We start from the raw sequence: 22,379 nt of genomic DNA, 5'->3' as shown, positions 1-22,379 counted from the left end.
AATTGGCATTTTTCATCTGTATTTTTTTAATACTTAGGGTCTTCAGGGCTCAGTAGAACCTACTTGTGGACTCCAAACAACTCTTGTTAAAATGTTCCTGAAAGCATTAAGTGCACAAAACCCACATGCTCTTATGGAGCTGCTCTTATTTCAATTACTAAGAAGAATGTGCACATATCATTTAGCTGTTGCTTCAAATACATGCAATTCGCTTGGGAGTTTTATGCTTCATTCAAATTTATAAAGTAATCAATAAATTTGATAATGACTGAATCATTATGCACATTTTTGACACTAAATTGATGGCTTAAAGATTGAACTCACTCTCATAAGGGTGACGATTTCATCCATATAGGGCCGAATATGACTTCTTACAAAGGACACTAGCATCCCTAGCTGTTGGAACAAGAACTGGAAAGAAGAAATGAGTAATGATCAATAAAGCTATCCAAACAACAGAGTAACTCTGGGTAAACTATGCTTCAAGGGCCAACTGCAAGCTCATTCACCAAACAGCATGCATAGATACCATATGCTCAAAGTCTGGGGCTAAATTCTTGGCAGCATCAGCTCAGGTTCTAGGTTCTTATTTTAAATTTGCATCCAAAATTTTATAAACTCAAAGTATTAGACAGTCTCGCACACAAACAGGGATCTAGGTAAGAAAATTCTTGTGTCAAAACAGGCTTGTGGTAGCTGAAGGTTTGGTGTTTGGGCTAACAGCTTGTAATTTAGGTTTGAATGATGCTTCTGAAAATTTAGCCCCTAATCTTTTTCCTCTGTCTGTAAGCCAAATTGGCACACATTTTAAGATACTTTTTCTGTACTCTTTCCCATCCCCACCAAGATATATTGGTGAAAAGTTACTGGGGAAGAGAGTTTGGTCCTTTTCAGATATACCATTGGCATTTTTTTTGAAAGATGACTAATTGCACCATAGAAGAATTTTGACTGAGACAATTTTATTCATACATACCAAGAGAGTTTTGTAATTCCTTTTTCCCCTACACAATCATATGCACTCACTCATGGCAATGATTTTATTTTTGAGATTGGTAGGAAACAATATGTGGGTCAAATCTCCTTGTCCACAAATGAATGTATATCCTTTTTTTTTTGTCTGAGAAAATAGGAATATATATATATATATATATATATGTATATGTGTAATATATGTGTATATTTATATATGTGTGTGTATATATATATATAAAAACCATCTATTAAATTTAATTTTTCCATGCAGTATATGAAGACTATTTATAGTGACAAAATACAGTCAAAGTGGAGCTTGGAGAAACAGAGTATTGGTTTTTGTGAAAACCAAGAAATAAAATCAGCTTCCTCAGTGAGAGCAGCACATCTGTATTTAACAAAAGTGAACCTGAGCTCCTGCACTGTCTCCTTTTTAGTGTTGTGAGAGATTGCTTAGATACAGGACAAGGACCTGCCTCCTTTAGGCTTTAATGTCACGTGTACCCACCTCAGCTCTTCTCCCCAGTACACTTTCACCATCTTCTTTTACCTGAAAATTTTTAAACAGAGTGTGCACAACTGCATAGCTTTCAAGCAAGTTAGATCAGTCAGGTCTAGGAGTTCAGCCAACCCAGGCACATAAGGCGTTTTTCCTTCCAATCTGAGTAATAGTTCAGTCTGGGAGAAAACAGCAGTTCTACAGCAGAGTTGGGATTCTGCTAAAGGGAGCACCCATCCCACCTATAAAACACAGTACAAAAGTAGCGCAAACTACCCTTCCCACCCTAGAGATGGTTTTCAGAGCCTGAGGAAAAAGCCTGGCAAACAATAGCCATCTCTGGTTAGATGTACGCTATGCCCATTCTTAACCTGACACAGTTCTCATTTCCTTCTAAAACTGCAACTCAAGTGGGAAGGAAGCAGAAGCGCTGCTGTGGAATCACCACCCACACTGCTTGAAATGTTAGCAGACTGTAAAAATTTGAATTTTCCTCCTCACAGATGAGCCAAAGTACATGGTTGCATCAGTAATTTAAAGACTCTATTATTTAATAACTCTGTTTGCAGCAGTGCATTAATGTAGAAATCACTAAAAGCTTTGGAAGCTGCACAGGCTATTTTCCTGAACTAGATCAGCTTGAAGAAGAAATAGAACCAGATAATGACCACTTAAGGAATATGCTCAAAAGCAGCTGTTTTGATAAGAAGCAAAAAAACAATTTCCATTGGATATTCTGCCAAATGCTCACAGGAGAGAAAAAGCAGAGCTGTACCTCACTTTTGCAGCATGGTTGGCAACAAAACATAGCACAGGAATGCTGAAGCCAGTCATGTTCTCTTTTAAATGGATTCTAATTTTAGGACAGTGGAATGGGAAGGGAGAAGAGTCATCTCTAGTACACTCACCTCTCGGATGGCACCATCACAAACCCGTATTACATTAAGGAATGTTGGCATGACCTGGGGCAGGAATTGCACACACTTCAGCCCGAGGGATTTGAAAATAAAGGTGATGGCCTGAACTACCATAGTGTGGTGTTGCGACAAGGATTGGTCTCGGAAAATTCTCATCAGTGCCACCATAGAGACAGCTGGATAGAACTCATCCAGGGGAAGGTTTCCCATGTTCACCAACATCTCACTGGTACTGTAGTCCGCTAGGAAGAACAAGGCAGTGTCACAAATTATACATTAAATGCACTCCAATACCACAGTTCAGGAGCACCTGAATCTGTTTCACCTTAGGTGAAACAGATTTACATTAATAACCTGTTAAGAGGAAGAGACAAGTCGGTAATGAAATCAAGGCATGTTTATACATCACAAAATTATCCACTTCACAAATAAATTCAGGTGCTTACAAGAATCCTGGCTGGATTTAGACTCCGAAAGGCTGACAGCTGAAGCATCTCGTGACTGGTCAATCATGCCAATGTTCACTTTGTGTTTGTAAGGGTCCAAAGCCCCCAGCAAACCTAGTACACGAATAGCCTGATATGAGAGAAACAAGAAGAAAATTCATCAGAACTGTATCACAGAGACAAAAGTCAAACATGAACGCAGAGGTCTGGAAAGGTGCTGATGAGGAAACAAGATCTAGAAGTACAATGACGACTGAATGGAGAAAACATCTCCCCTCCCCCCCCCCCATTCAGCTGCTGGCAGTCCTTTCACTGACTCATATTTCCATTTTCTTTTAATTCTGCTTAATGTACTTCTCTCAGCCACAACAATGATCTTTCACTTTTTTTAAAAAAAAAAGAAATCTATTCAGAAATCTATTTGTTTGATTGCCTTCTCTTTTTCAAAAGCTTTTAGATATGATTGTGAGAGAGCTTCATGTTCATACCTCTCTGCGCGTGCCCTGGTTTTGCTCAGTCTTCAGAAAGTTCAAAAGCACCTCAAGCAAAGTTGGGTACTTCCTGTATGGTTCCACAACATAACCAGTGCTTGCCACCAGCTGCCCCAGTGTCCAAAGAGCCACCTGGAATGATCAAGTCCAGAGAAGATTAGTTTTGATCAGGGAAGTTACAATGTATCCTGATTCATGAGTTGTTCATCTTCTTTAAAGCCTCTTTGAGCATTTTAGCATGACACTGCCTCCTGTGGTCCACAGTTCAAAAGCCTCTACACTTTTTTTTTTTTAATAAGCTATAGTAAAGCAGCTAATAATCAACAATTATGTGACTGACATAATTCCTCTCACTCAGAGATGTAATCTGAATAGGCACCAATAACGAGTCTGTTTTATTGGTAAAATTCCGGTAAAAACTGCTTCCTTTCTTTATTTTAATGAACATATCCTGTGGAATGTCACAGAAGAAAGGCACTGCAATCCCTGACCTGACACTTTAACATAACTGAACATACCGCAGGAGAGAGATTAAGTGTTTCAAAGGTTCATTTCAGCAGCTGTGATGGGACACAAGGACATTTCACTACAGCTTTGTTCACAGAGGTTGGCACAGTTTAATATAATTGTCAAACACTTACTTGTCTTTTAGCCAGCAGGGAAGAATCCTGCAGCATGTCCATAATTATAATGAAGAGCTCATCCACCCACTTCCTCATCTCCAGCCCACTGACCTATTGAAAAGACAAAATTGAAGTCCTTCATCTAGCATTGCTGAAAGTTGGACAACTGACAAGCATGGCAGAGATATCTGCATGACCTCTACCTGTGCAAGTTCCCCTATGGTAGCTAGGACGTTGTTAATCACCCCTGGATTTGGATCTGGATCCGGGTCCTTCAGTTTCACAATCAGTGCCTGGTAGGTAATAGGGGGAACAAATTAGAATGTGTTGAGAAGACTCCTTCTACATATAGTGCTCAAAATGCTCTCTCATTTATTTTACATCAGATATGTTACAGGGGCTCAACTTGCAACACAGTGAGCTTTTCAAGAGTTGGCAATACCCTGGTTTCTCAAACTTTAAAGTTTCCACAAATCCAGAATCAAGTTAGGTCACGCTGTCACATACATACTCTACTGTGGATAACAGCCACTCCAATCTAATTTTTACAGCTATGATAACGCAAAGAACTGCAGCTCCTGATAAAGGTTAGAGCGATACATCCACTTGCTATATAGTCTCACTCCAATAAAATCAACAGGAAATCTACCTTAAGTATTGGCTCCATATATGGACGAATGAGGCGTGGAGCATTAGAAACCAGGTGACCCAACATCCTGGCACTTTGCTCTTTAATCCTGCCCACACCACTGTGTTCCAGCTCTGTCAGAATCTGTAGAAAAGACAACAGAAGCACAAGAACAGGCACAATAAAGTTAGGCAAAAAATACTTTGCAAAGATTTCCTCTTCTGCTGTCCAATGCCAATAGAAGGAGAAAAATCTCAGCACCCCATCAGTTATGTCTAAATGCAGCTAAAGTTAATTAATACAAAATGGAATAGATGACCTCAAAACAGATCTAATTTTATGAAGTGGTGCTATCCATGAACCTAAAAACAATACAGAACATTTTCCCTCAGTACATATAGAAAGCACTCCAGGCAGAAGGAAGCATGAATGCGGGGAGCAATAGTCACTACTATCCTTTTTTTCCTCTTACGTTCCTAGAGATTCAGTTCAAACATCTACCACTAGAGAAGAACTCCTGAAATCCATTAAGCTGGGTGACAAGTATCTTCCAGAAATGGAGATATTCCCCGACATGCTCACTAGTTAGGTAGTCTGATTTAACACCATCATCTCAATCTCAGTTACAAAGTACTCCATTTCCACTGCAGCCATCCCTCTTCATTACCTGAATTAACATCTTGCGCAGGAAAGGCATGACAAAAGCAGGGTTCATGCTGCTCAGGCGACCCACAGTGCAGATGGCCAGCTCTCGAATTTCAAATACTTGATCGTTCAGGGCCACAAAAAGAGCTTGCAAATTTTCCGCCTGGGCCAGGTGAGCATCAAATCGCTCATCCAGAGAAGCCAGCACACAGAAACGTATATCAGGGTCTGCAAGAACACATTTGTTCGTCTTCAGATGTGAAAAATTCCTGTTCTGATTATTGTCTCTGTTTATACCTGGCCTCCAAAACCCTTCATGTCAGGGAAATGTAAAGAGCTTCCTCAGCATGAGTGTGCTGATCTCAGTATTTTACCCACTGGAAGTAGGATAAGACATCCTAACAAATTCAATACTGCTCAGTACCACAACGCCCAGATCAGCACACCAATCTTTTGCATCTACAGCTAGTATCTGGAGCCAGTATGCAGAAAATGAATTTGTCTCAAATGACCACACTACAACTAAAAGAATCAAAAAAAAATCAAGGAGGAAGATTCAACAAAAGGGACCTATCCCTTCCTGAGCAACAAGAGTGAAGGCAGTAACACAGAACAATGGGAAAAGACATCTCAAGACTCTACCTAGAGCAAAGAATTACCAAGGGCACAGTTTGAGCACTTTGCACTAGTGTTCTTGCTCAGGCACGCTAATTAACAAGTGGTAGGAAAATCCTTTTCTCTGGCCCCCACACTAACCTGGGTCTGTTATTCCCACCACAAGCAGTTTGCTGAGAACATCGGCCACCACCTGCACTGCAGTCTGACTGACTACATGAGCATGACCACTAATCAAGTGGATGGAGGGTGTGAGCAAGCGAGAGCAAGTGCGGGCTGCTTCCATCCTTATCTCCTTGTGTTCGCTGTTCAGGAAGTGGTCTGCGCAGTGCCGAACAAACTGAGTCAGGGAATGGCCTACAAAGGAAAAGACAGGAGTTTAACCTGGTTTTACTGTTCAGTTGTTACTACAAACAGGAGTTTATACTTTAAAAAAAGTGCTCTCAGAGTACACCTGCTATATACACTCTGAAGCATTAGTGGTTACATCCACTATGCAGCTACATTGTTAGTTCATATGTGCAAGCTTTCTGAGAGGGGCCAGTGCATCTCATACCCCTTTGCTTCCTTATTTCATATCTTACCTTCAAACTCAAAGCTGCCCAGTGTGCGCAGGGCAAGGGTGATGCTACCCACATCACTGGCCTCAGGGATGTTGGTGAGACTAGGAGAGGCCAGTTGGTGGGCAAGGCCTTTTGGCATGCCTGGATGTCGCAGAGGTTTATGCATTAGAACAAGGGAGAGCATTTTCAGCAGCCCATCCTGGATATCCTTCTTTAGCTGGGGGATCTGACGACTCAAGTCATACAGCACAGCTGTGAGAGCGGGGCTGAAAGCAAGAGGCAAGCAGATAGTCATTAGGACAAAAGCAAGAAGAAGCCTTCATCTTTTTATTTATGCCTTTGCCTATCAGGAGATAATTGTGGGCATTCACAAACTACACCAAAAGCTGCCAGCAAAACATAGTGGTACTTGTATGAACTCAGGCATATAAGCCCGAGTTTCTTCAATAAACTTAGTGAGCAAACTGCGTGGATCCCAGCCCATATGACCACAGTCAGGTAATACCAAGAATGAGCTGCATGGTGGAAGTCCAGATGGGACTGGTCCAACTGAGCCATTTTTAACAATTCTCCAAAACTTCACGTACAGCAGAACATGGTTACAGATCCGAGTGATTCCTCATTTGTGCTGTTTAGACACAAAGGCAACTAAATGCACTTCCAGAGGGCAACATTATTCTAGGTAGCTTCATGCTCTCTAGATGCTTTCTCACAGCAATATGAGTTAGGAAATTTTCTGACAATAGGAATTGTCAGACTTGCACGCTAAAATGAAAGAAGGTAGGCGCAAGTATTCAGTGCTTCAGCTCTCTTTCCCTGTTAATCTGATATGGTGGAAATCTGCCAGCTTTCAGAAGCTTTCTGAATTTTTGCAAGCTGTTGGTGAAGGTGTTTGAATGGTGGGAAGTAAGGGACATCAATTTTGAGTTCACTAGGTCTTTTTCAAAAAGATTTTGTTACGCAGAGATCAATGTTCTTAAGTAACTCGAGGGATACATACCACTTAAAACAGATTATCCCTCTGAAAGAGCAATACAGATCATTTAAAAGAAATAACCTTCATTCTCAATCTTAACACAAATGCACTTAAGGCAGCTGAAGTAACATGGCCTGCTACAGCTATGGTAGGAGGCTCTGTACTATTTGTCAGCTTTTTGGAACATCAAGATTTGCCCTTCTTGTTCTTTTCTCAATAAAGAAAATCAATCTCATAACACAACATATATTTTCACCTTATTTTCTGGAAGGAACGGGTGGAACGCTCTGAAATCTACTCTACACAAGCTATTCTGTGCATCATTTCCCCCAACACTGATGGACAAACAACACTATGGCTTCTAAATGTTTGCTAGAAAAACATTTGATGGGGTTTTTTCCAAAGTGGTTAAAAGAAGTCAACCTGCTTCTCAAGTCAGGTTGTAACTACTGGTCCTTTCCCTCAAAGATGCACAATCTTTCTGCACGGCCAACAATGCCATCCAGTGGCTAACATAAAAATGTGCTTATGTGCCTTGTATTTACCTTAGGCCCACAGCCAACATAGGTTCCAGAAGTTCTTTGATGTCCTGTTGGATGCTTGGCCCCATGGCTCGTGCCAGCATACTAATGCAGGTGAAGACTGTGGCATCAACTTGCACCGACTTCTGCCTCCTAGAAAGGGTCCACATAAAAGTTAATTAAATAAGAGGAGCTGTAATTTTCCAAACATCTTTCCTCAGAGTTCTGTGTTATCAGTTTAATATGATAAATTGATCCCAACAACACAAAGAACAAGTGTTTCAGTTCCTTTCACGTACTTCACAACTTTCACATACTCACTTGTGGGCAAAGTCTTTTGGTGGAAGAGCTGCTTTTATGATTTCAAGGACTTTTGGCAGATAAGCTTGAAACTCAGATCTCACAGCTACAGAAAGCAAACCCAAGGCCTGAAAGGCTGCTGTTCGCTCCTTCTCCTTCTTCACACAACTGAGAACATGGTTCATTGTGTCTGGAAGATACTGATCAGCTGTCCACAGGAGAAAACAAGACAGATATTGGAGTTCCTTTAGGTTTATAAAGTTTCAGTCTAGAAATCTAGACAACCTGAAAACAGCTGCGGAATTCAGCATTTACTGAGAAATAACTGGGCAGGTCTGTAAAGATAATCAAGCATAGATTAAGGCAATAGAGGCTCAATCCATTGCCATCCACCTTTACATGCCAGAAAGCCAGGACACTCATTACTCTTATTCATGTTGTTATATCTTATAGCTGGCAAAACTTAAAGTACCCTTGGAGCATGGCTGATTTAGGAAGCAGTTGTCACTGAAGCAAAACACACTTCATGGATCTCATCCGCAACTAAGCCTTTACAAGAAGGAAGCTAGAGAACAGATTTTTTTCTGTATTCAATTTACTGACATGAGCAGTGGCAAACAAACATCATTGTATGACAGATTTCTCAAATCCCAGAAGATTTTAGTTTAAAAAAAAAACAGTTTCAAGAGAATGAAAAAATTACGAGATAACATGGCTGGAGACACTCTTGCAGACTCCACACACAAACAAGAACCAATTTTATTTATTATCACAGCAACTGGTTAGACATTTGGAATAATAACACAAAATTTGTTCCAACTCACTTAGAGTACCTTGGTGACTTGCCTCCAGCTAAGATATTCTCCTAAGTTTGCCTGGTACTATCAACTCAGTTGCTGAAAAGTCAGAAGGGATTTCCTTTTCATCCTTGACATCTCCCAGCAGGTGCAACAGAGAGATAGGACGATGACATTGCTAATAACATTAGGGCTAAACTGAGTGAGAGCAAGACCCTAACCTCAATATGCTGAGAAAAGGCGAAGATGTGGTTCTGCTTCTTAGGATATTGATCACAAAATTCAGGCCATTGTTTTCAACTTATTATCTTCACTAGAGCAATATTTTGGCATCAGATAAAGTCAGGTTTATTCAAAAAAAATGAAAACAAAAAAACTGCCCTCCCACCACTTGCAAGGAGGAATCTGTCTGCTCAGCTTCCTAGCACTACATTTCTACTGCCTGCACAAGCTCATTGGGACCAAAGAGCTAGATAACTTCCAGCCCAACTTCAGCAACACTTCTAACATCCAACCATCTGTCCCCTCACCTGTGAATGCTGAAGGACGGAAAGCAGCCAGACGTGGTAGTAGATTGAGAACTGTCATCTGTATCAAAGAATTTTTGCTGGTTCTGCACTTGAGAACCCACTGGCACACCTGAAAGTAGATGAATTGGGCTTTGAAGGTTGGCTGTTGTCAGCAATGCATGAATGCTTATTGGGGCACTGGGGCACTTTAAGGCATTACACTGATATTTGGCTTTAGAGTCCGTTAGGGAGACGGATAATTAAGACTGTTTCCAAAGAAAACAAGCTACTTGTTCCAAGAACAACAGTGACAAAGCCAGGATATGTACAACCAATGAACTTTGGTGCCCCAGTTCAATACTAGATAGAGTATCACCTCCTAAGTAAGGAAATGGAGGGCACTGAGTATGTTGGCAGACAAGTACAAGAATGAACACTTACCTGATCAAACTTCTCTTCCATTAAATCCCTGCAACATCGACTTTCTACCAGTGTAGATTTTGCTGGGACAGGGGAGGCTGCGAAACCCATGATTCCTTGATGAGCACTATATCCCAGAAGACCAGCCAAGGCGTTTGACTGAGAGGGCTGAAGAGACTGGAAGCTAGTGAAGGGAGTGATGTGGCGAGGTTTGGTACTGAAGCCCATTAGGTCTTTGCAGTACTTGTCATGGACAAGCTGCTGCTGAGTGATCTCCTCCATCTCCTCTCTAAGGCGCTGGACACAAAAAAAGAGTATGTTTAAAGAAAAAAAAAAAAAAAAGGTAGATGAATAGAAGATGTGCAACCTCCAGTGCAACCCAAATCTTCTAAACAGCATCCAGGATCATTGACATCCAAACAGCTGTAAAACATCAACTAAGCTATAATTCAGCAAAAATATTCAGGTATCTAATATGCAACAAAGCAAGCCATTGCATCCTACATAATTCTTCGTTTTGCTCACCTCTCCCTCCATACTGCTGATTCTCACAAGCTCATTGAGGATCAGTAAGGCACCATGGATTCGGTCATCACGGTTCATCCCTTTCTCCTTGGCCAAAGTCTCATCAAAACCCTTCTCAGCCTCTTCATACGTGTGCTGGGAGCGTGTGTGTGTGCGGGGGAGGCGGAAAATAAAGATCATAATCATTATAACAGAAGTAAAGCCTGGGGAAACAGTGAGTAGTACAGCAAGTCATGAGTTACTGACATCCTGTAATTTTCAAGAGTAGCCATAAACCTCAGCAGAGTAATAGTAGAGCATAACACCAAGAAATTGAGTTTCACTCTGCTGCAGAGCCCTTTCAACAGCCCTGATCAAAAAACCAGTCAGTCATGCCAACGTACAAACTTTGTCAATAGCTGCATCACATATTTGATTTAACTGCACTGTCCAAACTTTACTTAATATTTTGAAGCTTGAATTCCCTTGACATGGCACCGAAGCTAAAGTTCAGGCAAAACAATCCTTACCTATTTCACCACACTAATAAAACCACCTACTAGTAAGATAAGATGCCACTAGACAGAAAACTCTTTAGCTGTAAAACCTGGTCAGGCTCAATGACTGGAAGTGAATTAGAGATGATGTAATAGATTCTTGATGGAATTCAGATTCTTGCTTGCTTTTATAGAGGGCTAAGAGAACGTAGCTTAGATGCCACTATGGTTTCAACCCTGACTGAGGGGAGGTATTTTTCTATGGACAGAACAGACATACTGACACAGGTGAAGCAGATTCTTAGCTTAGATGGTTATTCTGGTTTTGGTGCTTGATCATTTGCGTTATATTATAAAGAAGCTGTTCCAAAACAAAATTATTTTCTTACTCTGTACCACTGGGGCTTCTGCATCTCTTTAGGCTCCCGTTGAGTGGTGAGGATAAGGCAGGCTCTTAAGGCAGAAACAGCTCCCTCTCGGATGGCCTGTTTGGGATCCCACACAGCCACAAAAATATTGTCAAAGAATGGCTGCACTTGTTGGAAGAAGAAGGTAGGCACACTGATTGCCAGCTCACGCAGGACAAGAACCTGGAGACATGAAAAGAAACAGCAGCAGTCTATGAGGATAAGCACATATAGACAGACATTGTAATTCCTACTCTGTAGTATCACTTAGACTGTTGATATCTGTGAGCCAGAGCTGTTTCCAGCTCTGTCCTTTTATAACATGTAGCACAATGGTGTCTGAGCCTTGTATAGTCACTGAGCATTACTATAGCAGAAAATCATGAAGAATCAACACACCTGCTATGAGTGTCACACATCCTCAGACACGGACTGGTAGCCATTGCTTTCTGATTAGAACTCTTTCCCAGCTTTCTGGGAGCATTTACCACTGTTACTCAAGCCTAACCACTCCATTCCAAGACAAGTGAAAATAAAAAGGACCACTTACAGCTGCATGTCTTCGACCTTCATTCCTGTCAGCTCCCAGCCATTCCAGAGCTCGTTTCACCTCAAACTCCACATACTCAGCTGTGAAGGTGTCACCGGCCATCGCGAGCCTCCCAATAGCCTTGGAGGCCATCTCCATGACAACAGGGTCATTGGATGGCAAGAGGTTCCGCAAGTAGTTGGCAAACCTGCCGATACGAGTGGCATTACCTCCTTCAACACCGATGAGGCTTGCTGTGGAGAGAGAAAGCAGAGCTGTAGGTTGCACTTAAGAGTCAGTAGGGCAGACAGTAGGTAATCCCTGGATGAGAGTTAGTATTCCCTATCCATTCCTTAAAGATTCCCATAAACTCTTCCTAAACTGCAAATCCACAGGAAAAAAAAATCAAGCAATAGGAAAGGGCCACCATTCTTTCGAGCCTGAACTTGTTAAGTGGATAGGAAAATGTATCAAGTAGCTTCATAAGTTTTCCCCATTTTTAGTTTAAAAAGAAAAAATGCATCCACCCTGGGATCACAGACCCATTCCCAATAGAAAGACATCCACATGCAACTACTAAAGTTGGTCCGTCTCAACAGAGAGGGTCATAAACTGAAAGGACCACGGAAACAGCTCTCCTCCTCGCCTCTAGAGATGGTCTCTCCAGGCCAGGATGGAGGCACACTGGCAGTGGGCAGTGTGGCGGAAGCTTGCACTGCCGGTGCCTGGGTTGTACCTGCTCTGTAGATAAAGAGGCCATCAGTGTCCAGGGTTGTCAAGCCGGCACCTTTCAACAGCACTATATTCACAGAAACAATTTTAAAGTGATACTGTCAGCTTAAAATCAGATGTTGTCAACAAAGATTTCTCTAGCTAAGGGACTTCCGCTGTCTTCAAATATGTTGGGGTTGGATGATTATGTCTGTGAGCCTAACCCATAGGCAACTCTTATTTGGTTATTAAAAAAGCAAATGCTACAATGTAAGCTACTCGCTCAGAAGCCAACATATTTATGCAAGCTGATTTTCTTAAGAGCCGTGGTGCAGGCAGTTCTGCCATATCACAGTGAAAGCACAACCAGAGCAACTGATGGAAGAGCTGACCAGAATAAAAGCAAAAGCTGTATGAGCCCCTCCCATGGATGGAAGCTGTTGCCATTGAGCCAGGTGAATTTAAATAACAGGAATCAACATACTCAGGCAGAAGGGAGCTCAAAAAGTCATCCCACCATGATACATATAAGTGGGCAGCACAAACTCTGTTTTCAGATGAGCTCAAGATCAGAATTTTCAAATGCTCAGAACTCACATTTGATGCTCTACTCATAGAATAGCTCAGTGCCCACTGAGCACCAGGTTTTTAGCAACTCTCAGCACTCAGCAGCTCCCATGCTGACACTCTTGGACAGATTTTCAAGAGAGCCCAAGTGACTAGCACGCACCCAGCACATTAAGCGGTCAAATATAAGGCCCTGATTATTAGAGTTCATTCCTTTTGAAAATCTGTCCCTTAAGAATAGTTTCATGAAGAGAAAACTCAAAGGTATTAAGCACTTTCACTCACCTATAGCCAGAATGCCACCCTTCCTTTCATTTGCATCAGAGCTAGAGACCAGCTCAAATATATGATGGTTCAGTTGATCATAAAACTTCGTAGATTCTTCTTGGCTCATCTGTAAAGGGAAGAGGTTCAAATCAACTTTCATCATTCTCCACCACCACCAATGTTCCCCCCCCCAAAAAGACAATGCTTTCTAGTTCTATTAAATGCAAAGAAATTAAGTTAACCATACATTACAAACACAAAATGGTATCTCTTCTTCATGCTGTAGACCTATTAGGTTGTATCAGTGCTTGGCCACCACCTGTGTTACCAACTCAGCTCACCTGCCTGCACACCAGGGCAAAGATAAGCTCCATCCCTTCCTGGACCTCCTAAGACCAGTTTCCATATTCCAAAATCTCCATCCCCAAAGTACCCAGCCAGTGTATTACATTTGTGTGATAAACAACGGTAAATTATTTCATTTGCAGGACTCACTTCACGGAGCTCCATAGTGACATAGTGCTGCAAGTCTTTGGCAGCTTTTGCCCTTGTTTCCTCGCTGCGACTCTTCAAGCCATTGGCAAACTGCTGGAGAATGGACACCGTGCCTGACATGATGGCAGTGTGTTGGGGCTTGGCACATCAAGTCCTGTAAGTGCTTCAAAAAGAAACTATTTTTACTGCTTTCAGCTATTGCATAATCTGAACTTTTTCTTTGATGCTGCCTTTACTGTTTCCAAAATACACATCCCAACGCATAAAGAAAGCTGTGCTAAGAGTGTAAAAAAAATACACTTAATGACTAGTTTCCTTAGGCCTTAGAACGCTGTGATAAAGACTATATCATCACAGAAGGTAACGACCTAACTCTCTTGCTCCCTAGTTCCTCAAATATGCCCCAGCAGGTCAAGTTCCTGATCCTATGGGAATCTGACTCTAAGTTAAAGGACACAAGGCAGCTAAAAATACTGGGATAGAACTAAGCACCAGAATTACTCTCTAAGCAGGCAAAATAAGTAGCTCTATCATTATGTCATTGTCGTATTTGACTCCTCCACAAACACCTTCGCCCAAAGACCTCACCAAAAGCCTCGCTACTCCACCAACGCAGCAAAGACTCAGCACCCTGGGCCTGGTAAACGTGACAGCCTCCAGCACACACTTACGGACGGGAAGCGCACCTCTAGCAACGCCAGTCGTTGCAACAGGACGTTTACTGCCCCAGCGCACAACCCAGCTTTCTTGCGGGCACTTCCCCTGGGGAAAGTGCTTTTTTTTTTTTTTTTTTTTTTTTTCCCTCTGAAGTTTTGAGCCCCCCCCCCAATTCTCAGGTGGGATGAAGCTGCGCACCGGACGCGGCAGGACGACGGAGTCCTCACAGCCCCCCGGCCCCGGCGGGGGAGGGCGGCCGCGGCCCCTCAGGGCCGCCCGGGAGCCGCGCGTGGCGGCAGCAGGCCCGCGGGGCGGCCCCGGCGCCGGGACGCCGGTGAGGCGAGGCGAGGCGAGGCGAGGCCGCGGCCGGCGGCGGCCTGGAGGCCGGCGCCGCGGGCGAAGGGGGCTCTTCCCGCCGGAGGGACGCGGAGGCTCCGGGAGCCGCACTCACCGCCTCCGCCCCAACCGCCACCGGCTCCCCCGCTCCGGGCCCCCGCGCCCTCCCCTCCCCCGCGCCTGCCGGGTCCCCGCCAATAGGCGCGCCGAGAGGCCTTGACGGGCACGGCCTTCAGCCAGTAGAAAAGAGGAGAGGGGGAAGGGGCGCTCCCGGCACCGCCCCTTCTCCCGGGGACCGCAAGGAGAGACCGTGGCGGCCCGGCCAGTCATCAAGCCAGCCGGGAGTAACTGACAGCGCAGGAGGACCAATGGGAAGCCCGCGCGTGCTCCATTGGCGAAAAGTCGGGCTGGGCCCACCCTCCGGGCGCCCGCTGGCTCCCCGCCTTTCGGTAAAGGGCGTGCGCGTTCTGCGCGTGCGCAGGGAGAGGAGCGGGGTCGCGCCTGGTGTGCAGCGCTGAAATGTGTCCGGCCTCGCCTGACGGGACCAAGGGCAGCGGGGCGGGGAGAGTCGGTGGAGCCGCGCTCCTTTACCGTAATGGCACGTGTAGCAGCGGCGACATGTTTGTTATCCCGTGCGCTTCGAAGTGACCAGTAACAGTCGTGCGGAGCGTTTGACGTTTACACCGCGGCGGGGAGTTCCCGGGGCCGTTAGGGAGCTGCTTCGGTGCGTGGGCCTCCCGCCGCCTCCCCGCCAGCCCGCCGCTGCGGCGGAAACCGCTGCGCGGCGGCGCTGCGGCGGGGGGGGGGACGGCGCAGGGGGTAGCGGCGGTTGCGGCGCAGGCGCGCGGGGCGGCGGCGGCCGTTGGGGCGCGCGGGCGGCGGCCGTTGGGGCGCGCGCGCGGCGCAGCGAGGCGCCCTGTCAGAGCCGGTGAGGGCGGCGCGCGCGGCGTGGCGGCGGCGCTGCCCCGCGGGGCCGGCGGCGGCGGGCGGGGCCGGGCGGCGAGGCTAACGCGCGGCCCTTCTCCTTCCCAGGTGCTGCTGCTGCGGCGAGGCGGAGCATGGGGTCGGGAGAGCTGATGCAGAAGATAAGCATCGGCGCAGAGAGTCCCCGGGGCGGTGAGAGGAGCGACGTGGGCTCCGGGCTGGCCGTGGCGGAGAGGGCCACCCCCGGCTCCTGGAGGCAGAAGTGCGCGGCCTATGTGCTGGCCCTCAGGCCTTGGAGCTTCAGTGCTTCCCTCACGCCGGTGGCCCTCGGCAGCGCGCTGGCCTACCGGGCCCAAGGAGCGTTAGACCCAGGACTGCTGGTGGGAAGCGCCGTGACTGTCCTCGCTGTGCACGGAGCAGGCAACCTGGTGAATACCTACTACGACTTTTCTAAAGGTATTGACCACAAGAAGAGTGATGACAGGACTTTGGTGGACCAGATTTTAGAGCCTCAGGATGTAGTCCGGTTTGGAGTCTTCCTTTATACTGTGGGCTGTATCTGTGCTGCTGGGCTCTACTGTGTCTCTACACTCAAGCTGGAACATCTGGCCTTAATTTACTTTGGGGGACTTTCCAGCTCCTTCCTTTATACTGGAGGTAAGTGCTATATCCTGTTCCTTGTGATTCTGAATGTGAACGTGGCAGAGTTAACTGAAGCTCCAGGTGATCTAGGTAACTATTATACATGTATTTGATGTTATTTCCTAGAGTACTGGTACTTAGACTTGTATTCTTTGTCATTAGTTGTCTTGGAAGGGTATAGGAGCAGTGCACTCAGTTCTTCAGCTGCAAAGTAATGTTGAGACATTACTACATATGACTTTAGATGTTCTTCAAAACTGTTGCTGAAACTTTGGATGATCTGTATCTAGTGTCCCTTTACTTACTCTCTACTGGAGCTCACCACATATGTTCTCTTACATGAATAGACTTACATTATACATTGTGTTGGACTGTTCTGTTATTCTTTTCTAGATGGAGTTTCACTGGGATTGTAGAATAGTTTTTGTATTTCTTTTTACTAAGAAGAGGATGTTTTTACTAAGAGAGTATTTGTATGTAGAAGAGGGTATTTTTAAGTGTCTTCTGGGTTGAGTAAATACAAGCAAAATATTTTGCTTCAGAAAGCAGAAAAAACTTCTAACAGTCATGTGAGTTTACTTGAAAGAGCCTTGTCAGTTTTGTGTTTTGTTCTAAGCATTTTATGTTTCTTCAGGATCCAATTCTAGTTTATCTGAGCACCACGGAGAGCACCTTACTTCTATTGATGCTGTAGAAATAAGGTACTTCTTGACGTGAGGAGAGGTATTAGAATCTGGCCCTTAACTTTATCAGGTGGTTTGACTAGAGAAATTCAGAAGCAGCTTTTCTTTTATTACTTTTAGAAAAGAAAAAAAGAGAAATCGTTTCTTAGTTCTAGCTACGTATATATTGTTTTTTTTACAACACTTCTGTGGGAATGGCTGATCTGTTATAAAAAAAACCATACTCTTCTATAGTTTGAGTCATTTGATGACGCTTCATTTTATTCTTGTGTCTTGCCACAGGAATTGGATTTAAATATGTTGCACTTGGAGACGTGGTGATCCTGATCACCTTTGGGCCCCTGGCTGTCATGTTTGCCCATGCTGTGCAGGTTGGTTATCTGTCTGTCTCGCCACTGCTCTATGCTGTCCCACTAGCTCTCAGTACTGAGGCCATCCTGCACAGCAACAACACGCGAGACATGGAGTCTGACCAGCAGGCGGGTATTGTCACCCTGGCCATCCTCATCGGCCCTACCTTCTCCTACATTCTCTACACCGTTCTGCTCTTCTTGCCTTACCTGATTTTCTGTGTGTTGGCCACACGCTACACCATCAGTATGGCATTGCCGCTTCTCACCATCCCAATGGCATTTTCACTGGAGAGGCAGTTTCGGAGTCAGAGCTTCAACAAAATTCCTCAGCGGACAGCCAAACTCAATCTGCTCTTGGGGCTCTTCTATGTTTTTGGTATTACGCTAGCACCAGCTGGTGCTCTCCCCAAACTGTAACAGGAGCTGCAGAGTCGGGCCTCACAACTCAGTATTAACACCAATTAACAATGGTTGATGAGGGTGGATGACCTGGTACGTACAACAGGAAGAATGGAGAGACTTTGCTCAGCTAGTGGTTGTGAATTTTATAATTTCTGGTCTCAGTTGGCTTGTACAACAGACTTCTGAAAAGTGCTTTGTCAGTTCTTTGGAAGGAATGAACTGCGCTGCTTTGCTTCAGGGGGAACAATGCAACATTAAAACAAGGAAATGCTTAAAGAACCCCTGCTTCTGCCACTGAGTTTTGAGGGGCTTTCACTGCTAACAGAAGTAAGACTGAGCCTCAAATATGAACTCTCCTTTCCATTTATAAGCACAATGATTGCTCTTATGACTCCTTTACCACAATTAAGGGCTTCCAAGGGCTCCTGTGTGGTAAACACAAAACACTGCCAAAAGTTTAGTGTCATAACAATGCAGGTGCTATCACTTCGCTCCCTTGTGACCATAGTTTATCTGTTGTATGTTATAGGTTTTTTTCCAGCTAAATATTGAGCTTATGTTTCCCAGCCCCCCTGGAAGACGCCAGATACTCATGCGTTCCCTGTTGAGTATGTTTATTACTTACAGTCTATGTGTTTCTGTGGTATGCTGATGCTAAAATGGAGCTTGACTGGCCCACTGCACAAGCTTTAAGACAAAAAGCAGTGGACTTATATTCCTCTAAGAAAGCTGAAGCCATAAATGCAGATTATGCAACTGAAAAGCCCTTAACACCTAGGAAAACCAGTGGCCTCCATTTCTGCATTTTCTTAGGATTTGCTGTCTGAAATGACAGTTGGAGTTAAGGGGTCACAAGGTCACAAAATTCTATGGCTGGGTACAGATTGGTGGATATTTGTGTGGGAGCACAAATTCTTAGTTTAAAAAATGTATTTTTCCAGTTGTCATTCCCTGTTTATTTAGGGTCCCAGAGTATTATAGCTTAACATCCTGTTATAAGAAGCCCTATAAGAAGCAGAGGTGGCAGCAAAAGAGAAAGATGCAAGATTAACAGGAAGAAGTCAGGATTATTGCATTGGCTCTGCACAAAAATTGGGACTGGGAAAGGGAAGGAATTATTTTTGCTAACATGTTCTTTTTCTAATGGAGTCCAGGGTTTGCATGTCTTGAAATCACATCTATATGATAGGTTAGCTGTGAGGTGGAATTCCTCACCTCTTTCCCTCTTTACACCTTATGATGTGTTTTTATTTTCTTCTGCAGATCTTGCCGCTTGATTCACATGGCCTTTGGGAGAATAGATTGTTTCAGCCAGTATGTAGCTGTGTGAAAAAACAGACCATACCAAACTCACCTGGGAAATACCAGTGATTTTCAGTGGCACCATAACCTGGGATGAATTTGGTCCATTCCATGTTTCCCAGTGGCAGTTGAACTCTCTTCTAAGTTGAAGAAAAAGTATCGGCTTCCTATATGTAGGTTTTTGGTGAAATGTTTGTTCACAGAAGTTTTGAAAAGGTTGACTGGAATCGATACAGATGTTGGACAGGAGCTCCTGGTGCCTGGAGCACAGCCTTGCTTTTGAACCAAAACAAAGTGGGCTTTTAAATATGAGCAATAAACTAACAACAGGGAGTTCAACATTATCCTGCATTTGTCATAGGTAAATTATGCCCTTGTGGTGTTCATCTGACAGTGTTGTTACGGTGTTGTTTTAGTAGAGTGTACTGACAGTGGCAAAGCTGAGTTGATGTGAGGTTACATAGTATAGGTAGTTCAAGTGACTGTTTCAGTGGCTTCATGTTACCCAGCTGTTGGTCTGCTGCTTGACAGCTGAGTTGTAAAATCTACCTGGAGAGAATCCTTACAGTTGATACAAGTCCTGGATTTACCTTTTGTTGAAATTGTGCAGATACCTGGACTCTCTCTAGGCACAAGATGAAAGGAGGTGGACTTCAGCAAGTATGTGCTGCTTTCTGCAGCCAAAGATTTGGTTAGAATAGGATGAGAAGATGCTAAAATTGAGCTCAGCCAAATGGATGGAAATACTCGGAAGCTTTTGGAAGCTGCTTTTAAGACAGATGTATTCAACCCAGCGTCTACTGTTACTTCATTGCACACCTAAGGAAGAGCCTGGTTTAGAGACCCACTTAACTTTTCTGTGAAGCAAAAGACATGGACCTGAGTTGGTACATCTGTTAATCTTGCACTTGGGGATAGGTGGTTTTATTAGGTTAATCCCAGCATGGCTTTGTTGCTACCCTTCTTAGCAGCTGAGTGCTTTGATTTGTGATAGCTTGCTCTTGTATGCTATCTGTTTAAAAAAATGGATAGTTACTTTTTCTTATTCTTTTTCTATATAGTGGAATATGCTAGCTAAATTGTAATACTCGAGCTAAATTCCTTAAATTAACTAAAACATGACTCATACATCTGATAACTGGAATTTTTGTACTGATGGAGAGAAAAATCTAGAAAAAGGTTTTGATGGAGTAGTGTATGTAACTGTAGTTTATCTAAGCTACCGTTTACCAGTAGGGAAAAGCTCCCTGTGCAAGATGCCTGCTCAGTGCTGGGAAGGACCAGCATTTTCTGTTAAAGAGATGAAGCAAGAGTCACTGGTACTTGTCTAGGTGAGAGGATTTCAATGCAGTATAATACTAGAAATGGGATACAAATCCAACTAAAATGTTATTGATAGGATGTAAAAAAGACTATCATTCCAGGCTTTTAAGAATATTGATAATAAATAACACTGTTTCTTCACTGTGGCTTTGAGGAAGTTGTTCAACTTCTATAGGTCTCGTAAAACAGAGCTAATTTTTGCCTACCTCACAGGGATACTGAGCCGACATCATTGTTGTGAAGAAGCTTTGAAAGTAAAATATGGTTTATCTCTGTGTGTTTTTCAAAAGTATGTTAGTATTAGAAAATTTTTAGGTATAAACAAACCTAACAGATGATTTTAACCACTATAGGTAGAGACTAGAAACCTCCACACAAACACTAGGTGGTAAGAGCGGTTTCTTTCTTGGTTTGTTTTATGATGAGGATGCTAGGTCTCTCTCACTAACCCTCTCATCCCTTTTCCCGTGCTATTTCCCGCAAATAAAAACTTTTCAAGCTTCTTTCAGGTCTCTCCTGATGGGCTGCGTGCAGTGTGATGAGTCCATGTAGGTAGGTTAACAGATTTGTAGTCCACCTGTTCATGTATGCTAAAACACGTCTTGGCCTTTCTTCTTACCTAGAGAAAAAAATCAATAAAGTGTCTGAATGTTGATCTGTTAAATAAACTGTGCTGAATTATTTTAAATCACTCTGGATTGTATGTCTACACATATATTAAGAGCATCATTCTGGAAGGAGAATGGTCTTGGTCTCAGTGTTTATTTATGGTATAGGTGCATAAAAGTGCATATTCTCCGTAAAAGAGGCCTTCTGTGAACCACATAGTCCTGTCCACCTGTAACATGGAATAAAAAAAATTTAGTAGCAGTGATCATCTCATACTAATGGCAGACTTCAGCATTGTTGCAATGTTTTCATCAACGAGCAGAACTTCCTTTGATGCAGTTTTCTGTGCCATGTACTATTCAGCATTTGTAGTGAGATTTCAGCTGAACTTTTAATCTTTTTAATAAAGATGGACTTCATCATCATCACCTATGTGGTCTGCCCTTCTTCCAGTGCCATTGTTTCTGCTCCTGACTCACTTGCAATGATTTTGTTTGCTCTGTAGGACTGTGACAGCGTAAAACTTGCCTTTTGTGTGTCCTAAATCAGCCTAAAGCATGATTTGTTATTTTCTTGCCTTGGCCACTGGTGTGGTGTGCCACATGAGTTCATGCATAATTAACCTGAGGACTCCTTGAAGTTCTATTTGTCTTGCTTTCCAGCTGTCTTTATACATGGTTAAAGTAACTTGAACATTCTGGGCAGAATCCTTTTGGCTGTGCTACTATCTGTTTTTTGTGATGCACACAGCTGAAAAGAGAAATACGAAGAAGACTTGTTGTGAGAAGGATTTGTGAAATATGGTGATTTTAGTTTTTGCTTTAGTGTATTCTAGCTTAAACTCTGTCTGAGACAGAAAGGAAGACATTCCTGCCATAGAGTTTAGTTATTAAAAACCATTGTGGGGCTAGTGTTTTTACTTGCAACGCTGTCTTACTATCTTTAGTTTTTCTGAAGTGATTTCCTGTCGGAGTTTACAGGACATCAGTAACTTCCTCAGGAATTTAAAAGGTGAAGTGACAGTCCCTTAGTTTTTGCAAGATACAGCATGAAACAGTGCTGAGTTTGGAGCCAAGTCTGAGTCCTCTGCTTGTTTCGCTGACTTGGTTTGTAAATGTAAGCAAATCAGATTTTTCTTTATTGATTTCACTTCTTTTGGACCTAAACATGCTTATTTGTGTATCATTGCTTTCCGTATGGGCTTTGGAAGGTTTGTTCTGTAGGAAGCTACACGAAGGCAAGAAAA

The 22,379-nt window shown here is 43.6% G+C and overlaps 2 protein-coding genes across 10 annotated transcripts in view; one reads left to right on the top strand and one right to left on the bottom strand.

Annotated features, from left to right (window-relative positions):
• MTOR (mechanistic target of rapamycin kinase) overlaps nt 1-14,853 on the bottom strand; it is a 67,400-nt gene extending 52,547 nt beyond the window's left edge. For 2 of the 6 annotated variants that reach the window (XR_009960588.1, XM_062593613.1), the window contains exons 1-22: nt 14,758-14,853; nt 13,903-14,065; nt 13,426-13,534; nt 12,599-12,661; nt 11,884-12,116; nt 11,316-11,516; nt 10,451-10,585; nt 9,947-10,222; nt 9,527-9,635; nt 8,221-8,407; nt 7,924-8,052; nt 6,424-6,668; nt 5,981-6,196; nt 5,247-5,452; nt 4,601-4,723; nt 4,155-4,244; nt 3,970-4,062; nt 3,326-3,460; nt 2,838-2,967; nt 2,383-2,633; nt 1,484-1,525; nt 325-411 (exon numbers count right to left, since the gene is read on the bottom strand). Coding sequence is in view for 5 of the 6 variants with exons in the window: in XM_062593613.1 (XP_062449597.1) it covers nt 325-411; nt 1,484-1,525; nt 2,383-2,633; nt 2,838-2,967; nt 3,326-3,460; nt 3,970-4,062; nt 4,155-4,244; nt 4,601-4,723; nt 5,247-5,452; nt 5,981-6,196; nt 6,424-6,668; nt 7,924-8,052; nt 8,221-8,407; nt 9,527-9,635; nt 9,947-10,222; nt 10,451-10,585; nt 11,316-11,516; nt 11,884-12,116; nt 12,599-12,661; nt 13,426-13,534; nt 13,903-14,022 (3,180 nt within the window). In the remaining variant the exon portion in view is untranslated. Of the gene's footprint in view, nt 1-324; nt 412-1,483; nt 1,526-2,382; nt 2,634-2,837; nt 2,968-3,325; nt 3,461-3,969; nt 4,063-4,154; nt 4,245-4,600; nt 4,724-5,246; nt 5,453-5,980; nt 6,197-6,423; nt 6,669-7,923; nt 8,053-8,220; nt 8,408-9,526; nt 9,636-9,946; nt 10,223-10,450; nt 10,586-11,315; nt 11,517-11,883; nt 12,117-12,598; nt 12,662-13,425; nt 13,535-13,902; nt 14,066-14,588; nt 14,617-14,757 lie in introns of those variants that run through there. The other 4 variants (XM_062593614.1, XM_062593615.1, XM_062593616.1 and 1 more) reach the window with 4 other exon arrangements.
• A 907-nt stretch (nt 14,854-15,760) lies between these two features.
• Nucleotides 15,761-22,379, top strand: part of UBIAD1 (UbiA prenyltransferase domain containing 1) — a 62,066-nt gene continuing 55,447 nt past the window's right edge. The window contains exons 1-4 of one of the 4 annotated variants that reach the window (XR_009960602.1): nt 15,761-15,823; nt 15,928-16,476; nt 17,427-18,226; nt 19,163-19,216. Coding sequence is in view for 2 of the 4 variants with exons in the window: in XM_062593698.1 (XP_062449682.1) it covers nt 15,954-16,476; nt 17,427-17,914 (1,011 nt within the window). In the remaining 2 variants the exon portion in view is untranslated. Of the gene's footprint in view, nt 15,824-15,927; nt 16,477-17,426; nt 21,559-22,379 lie in introns of those variants that run through there. The other 3 variants (XM_062593699.1, XM_062593698.1, XR_009960603.1) reach the window with 3 other exon arrangements.

The sequence above is a fragment of the Rhea pennata genome, chromosome 22 (assembly GCF_028389875.1).
Source record: "Rhea pennata isolate bPtePen1 chromosome 22, bPtePen1.pri, whole genome shotgun sequence".
Lineage (NCBI taxonomy): Eukaryota > Metazoa > Chordata > Aves > Rheiformes > Rheidae > Rhea > Rhea pennata.
This window is presented reverse-complemented; position numbering and strand designations above follow the sequence as displayed.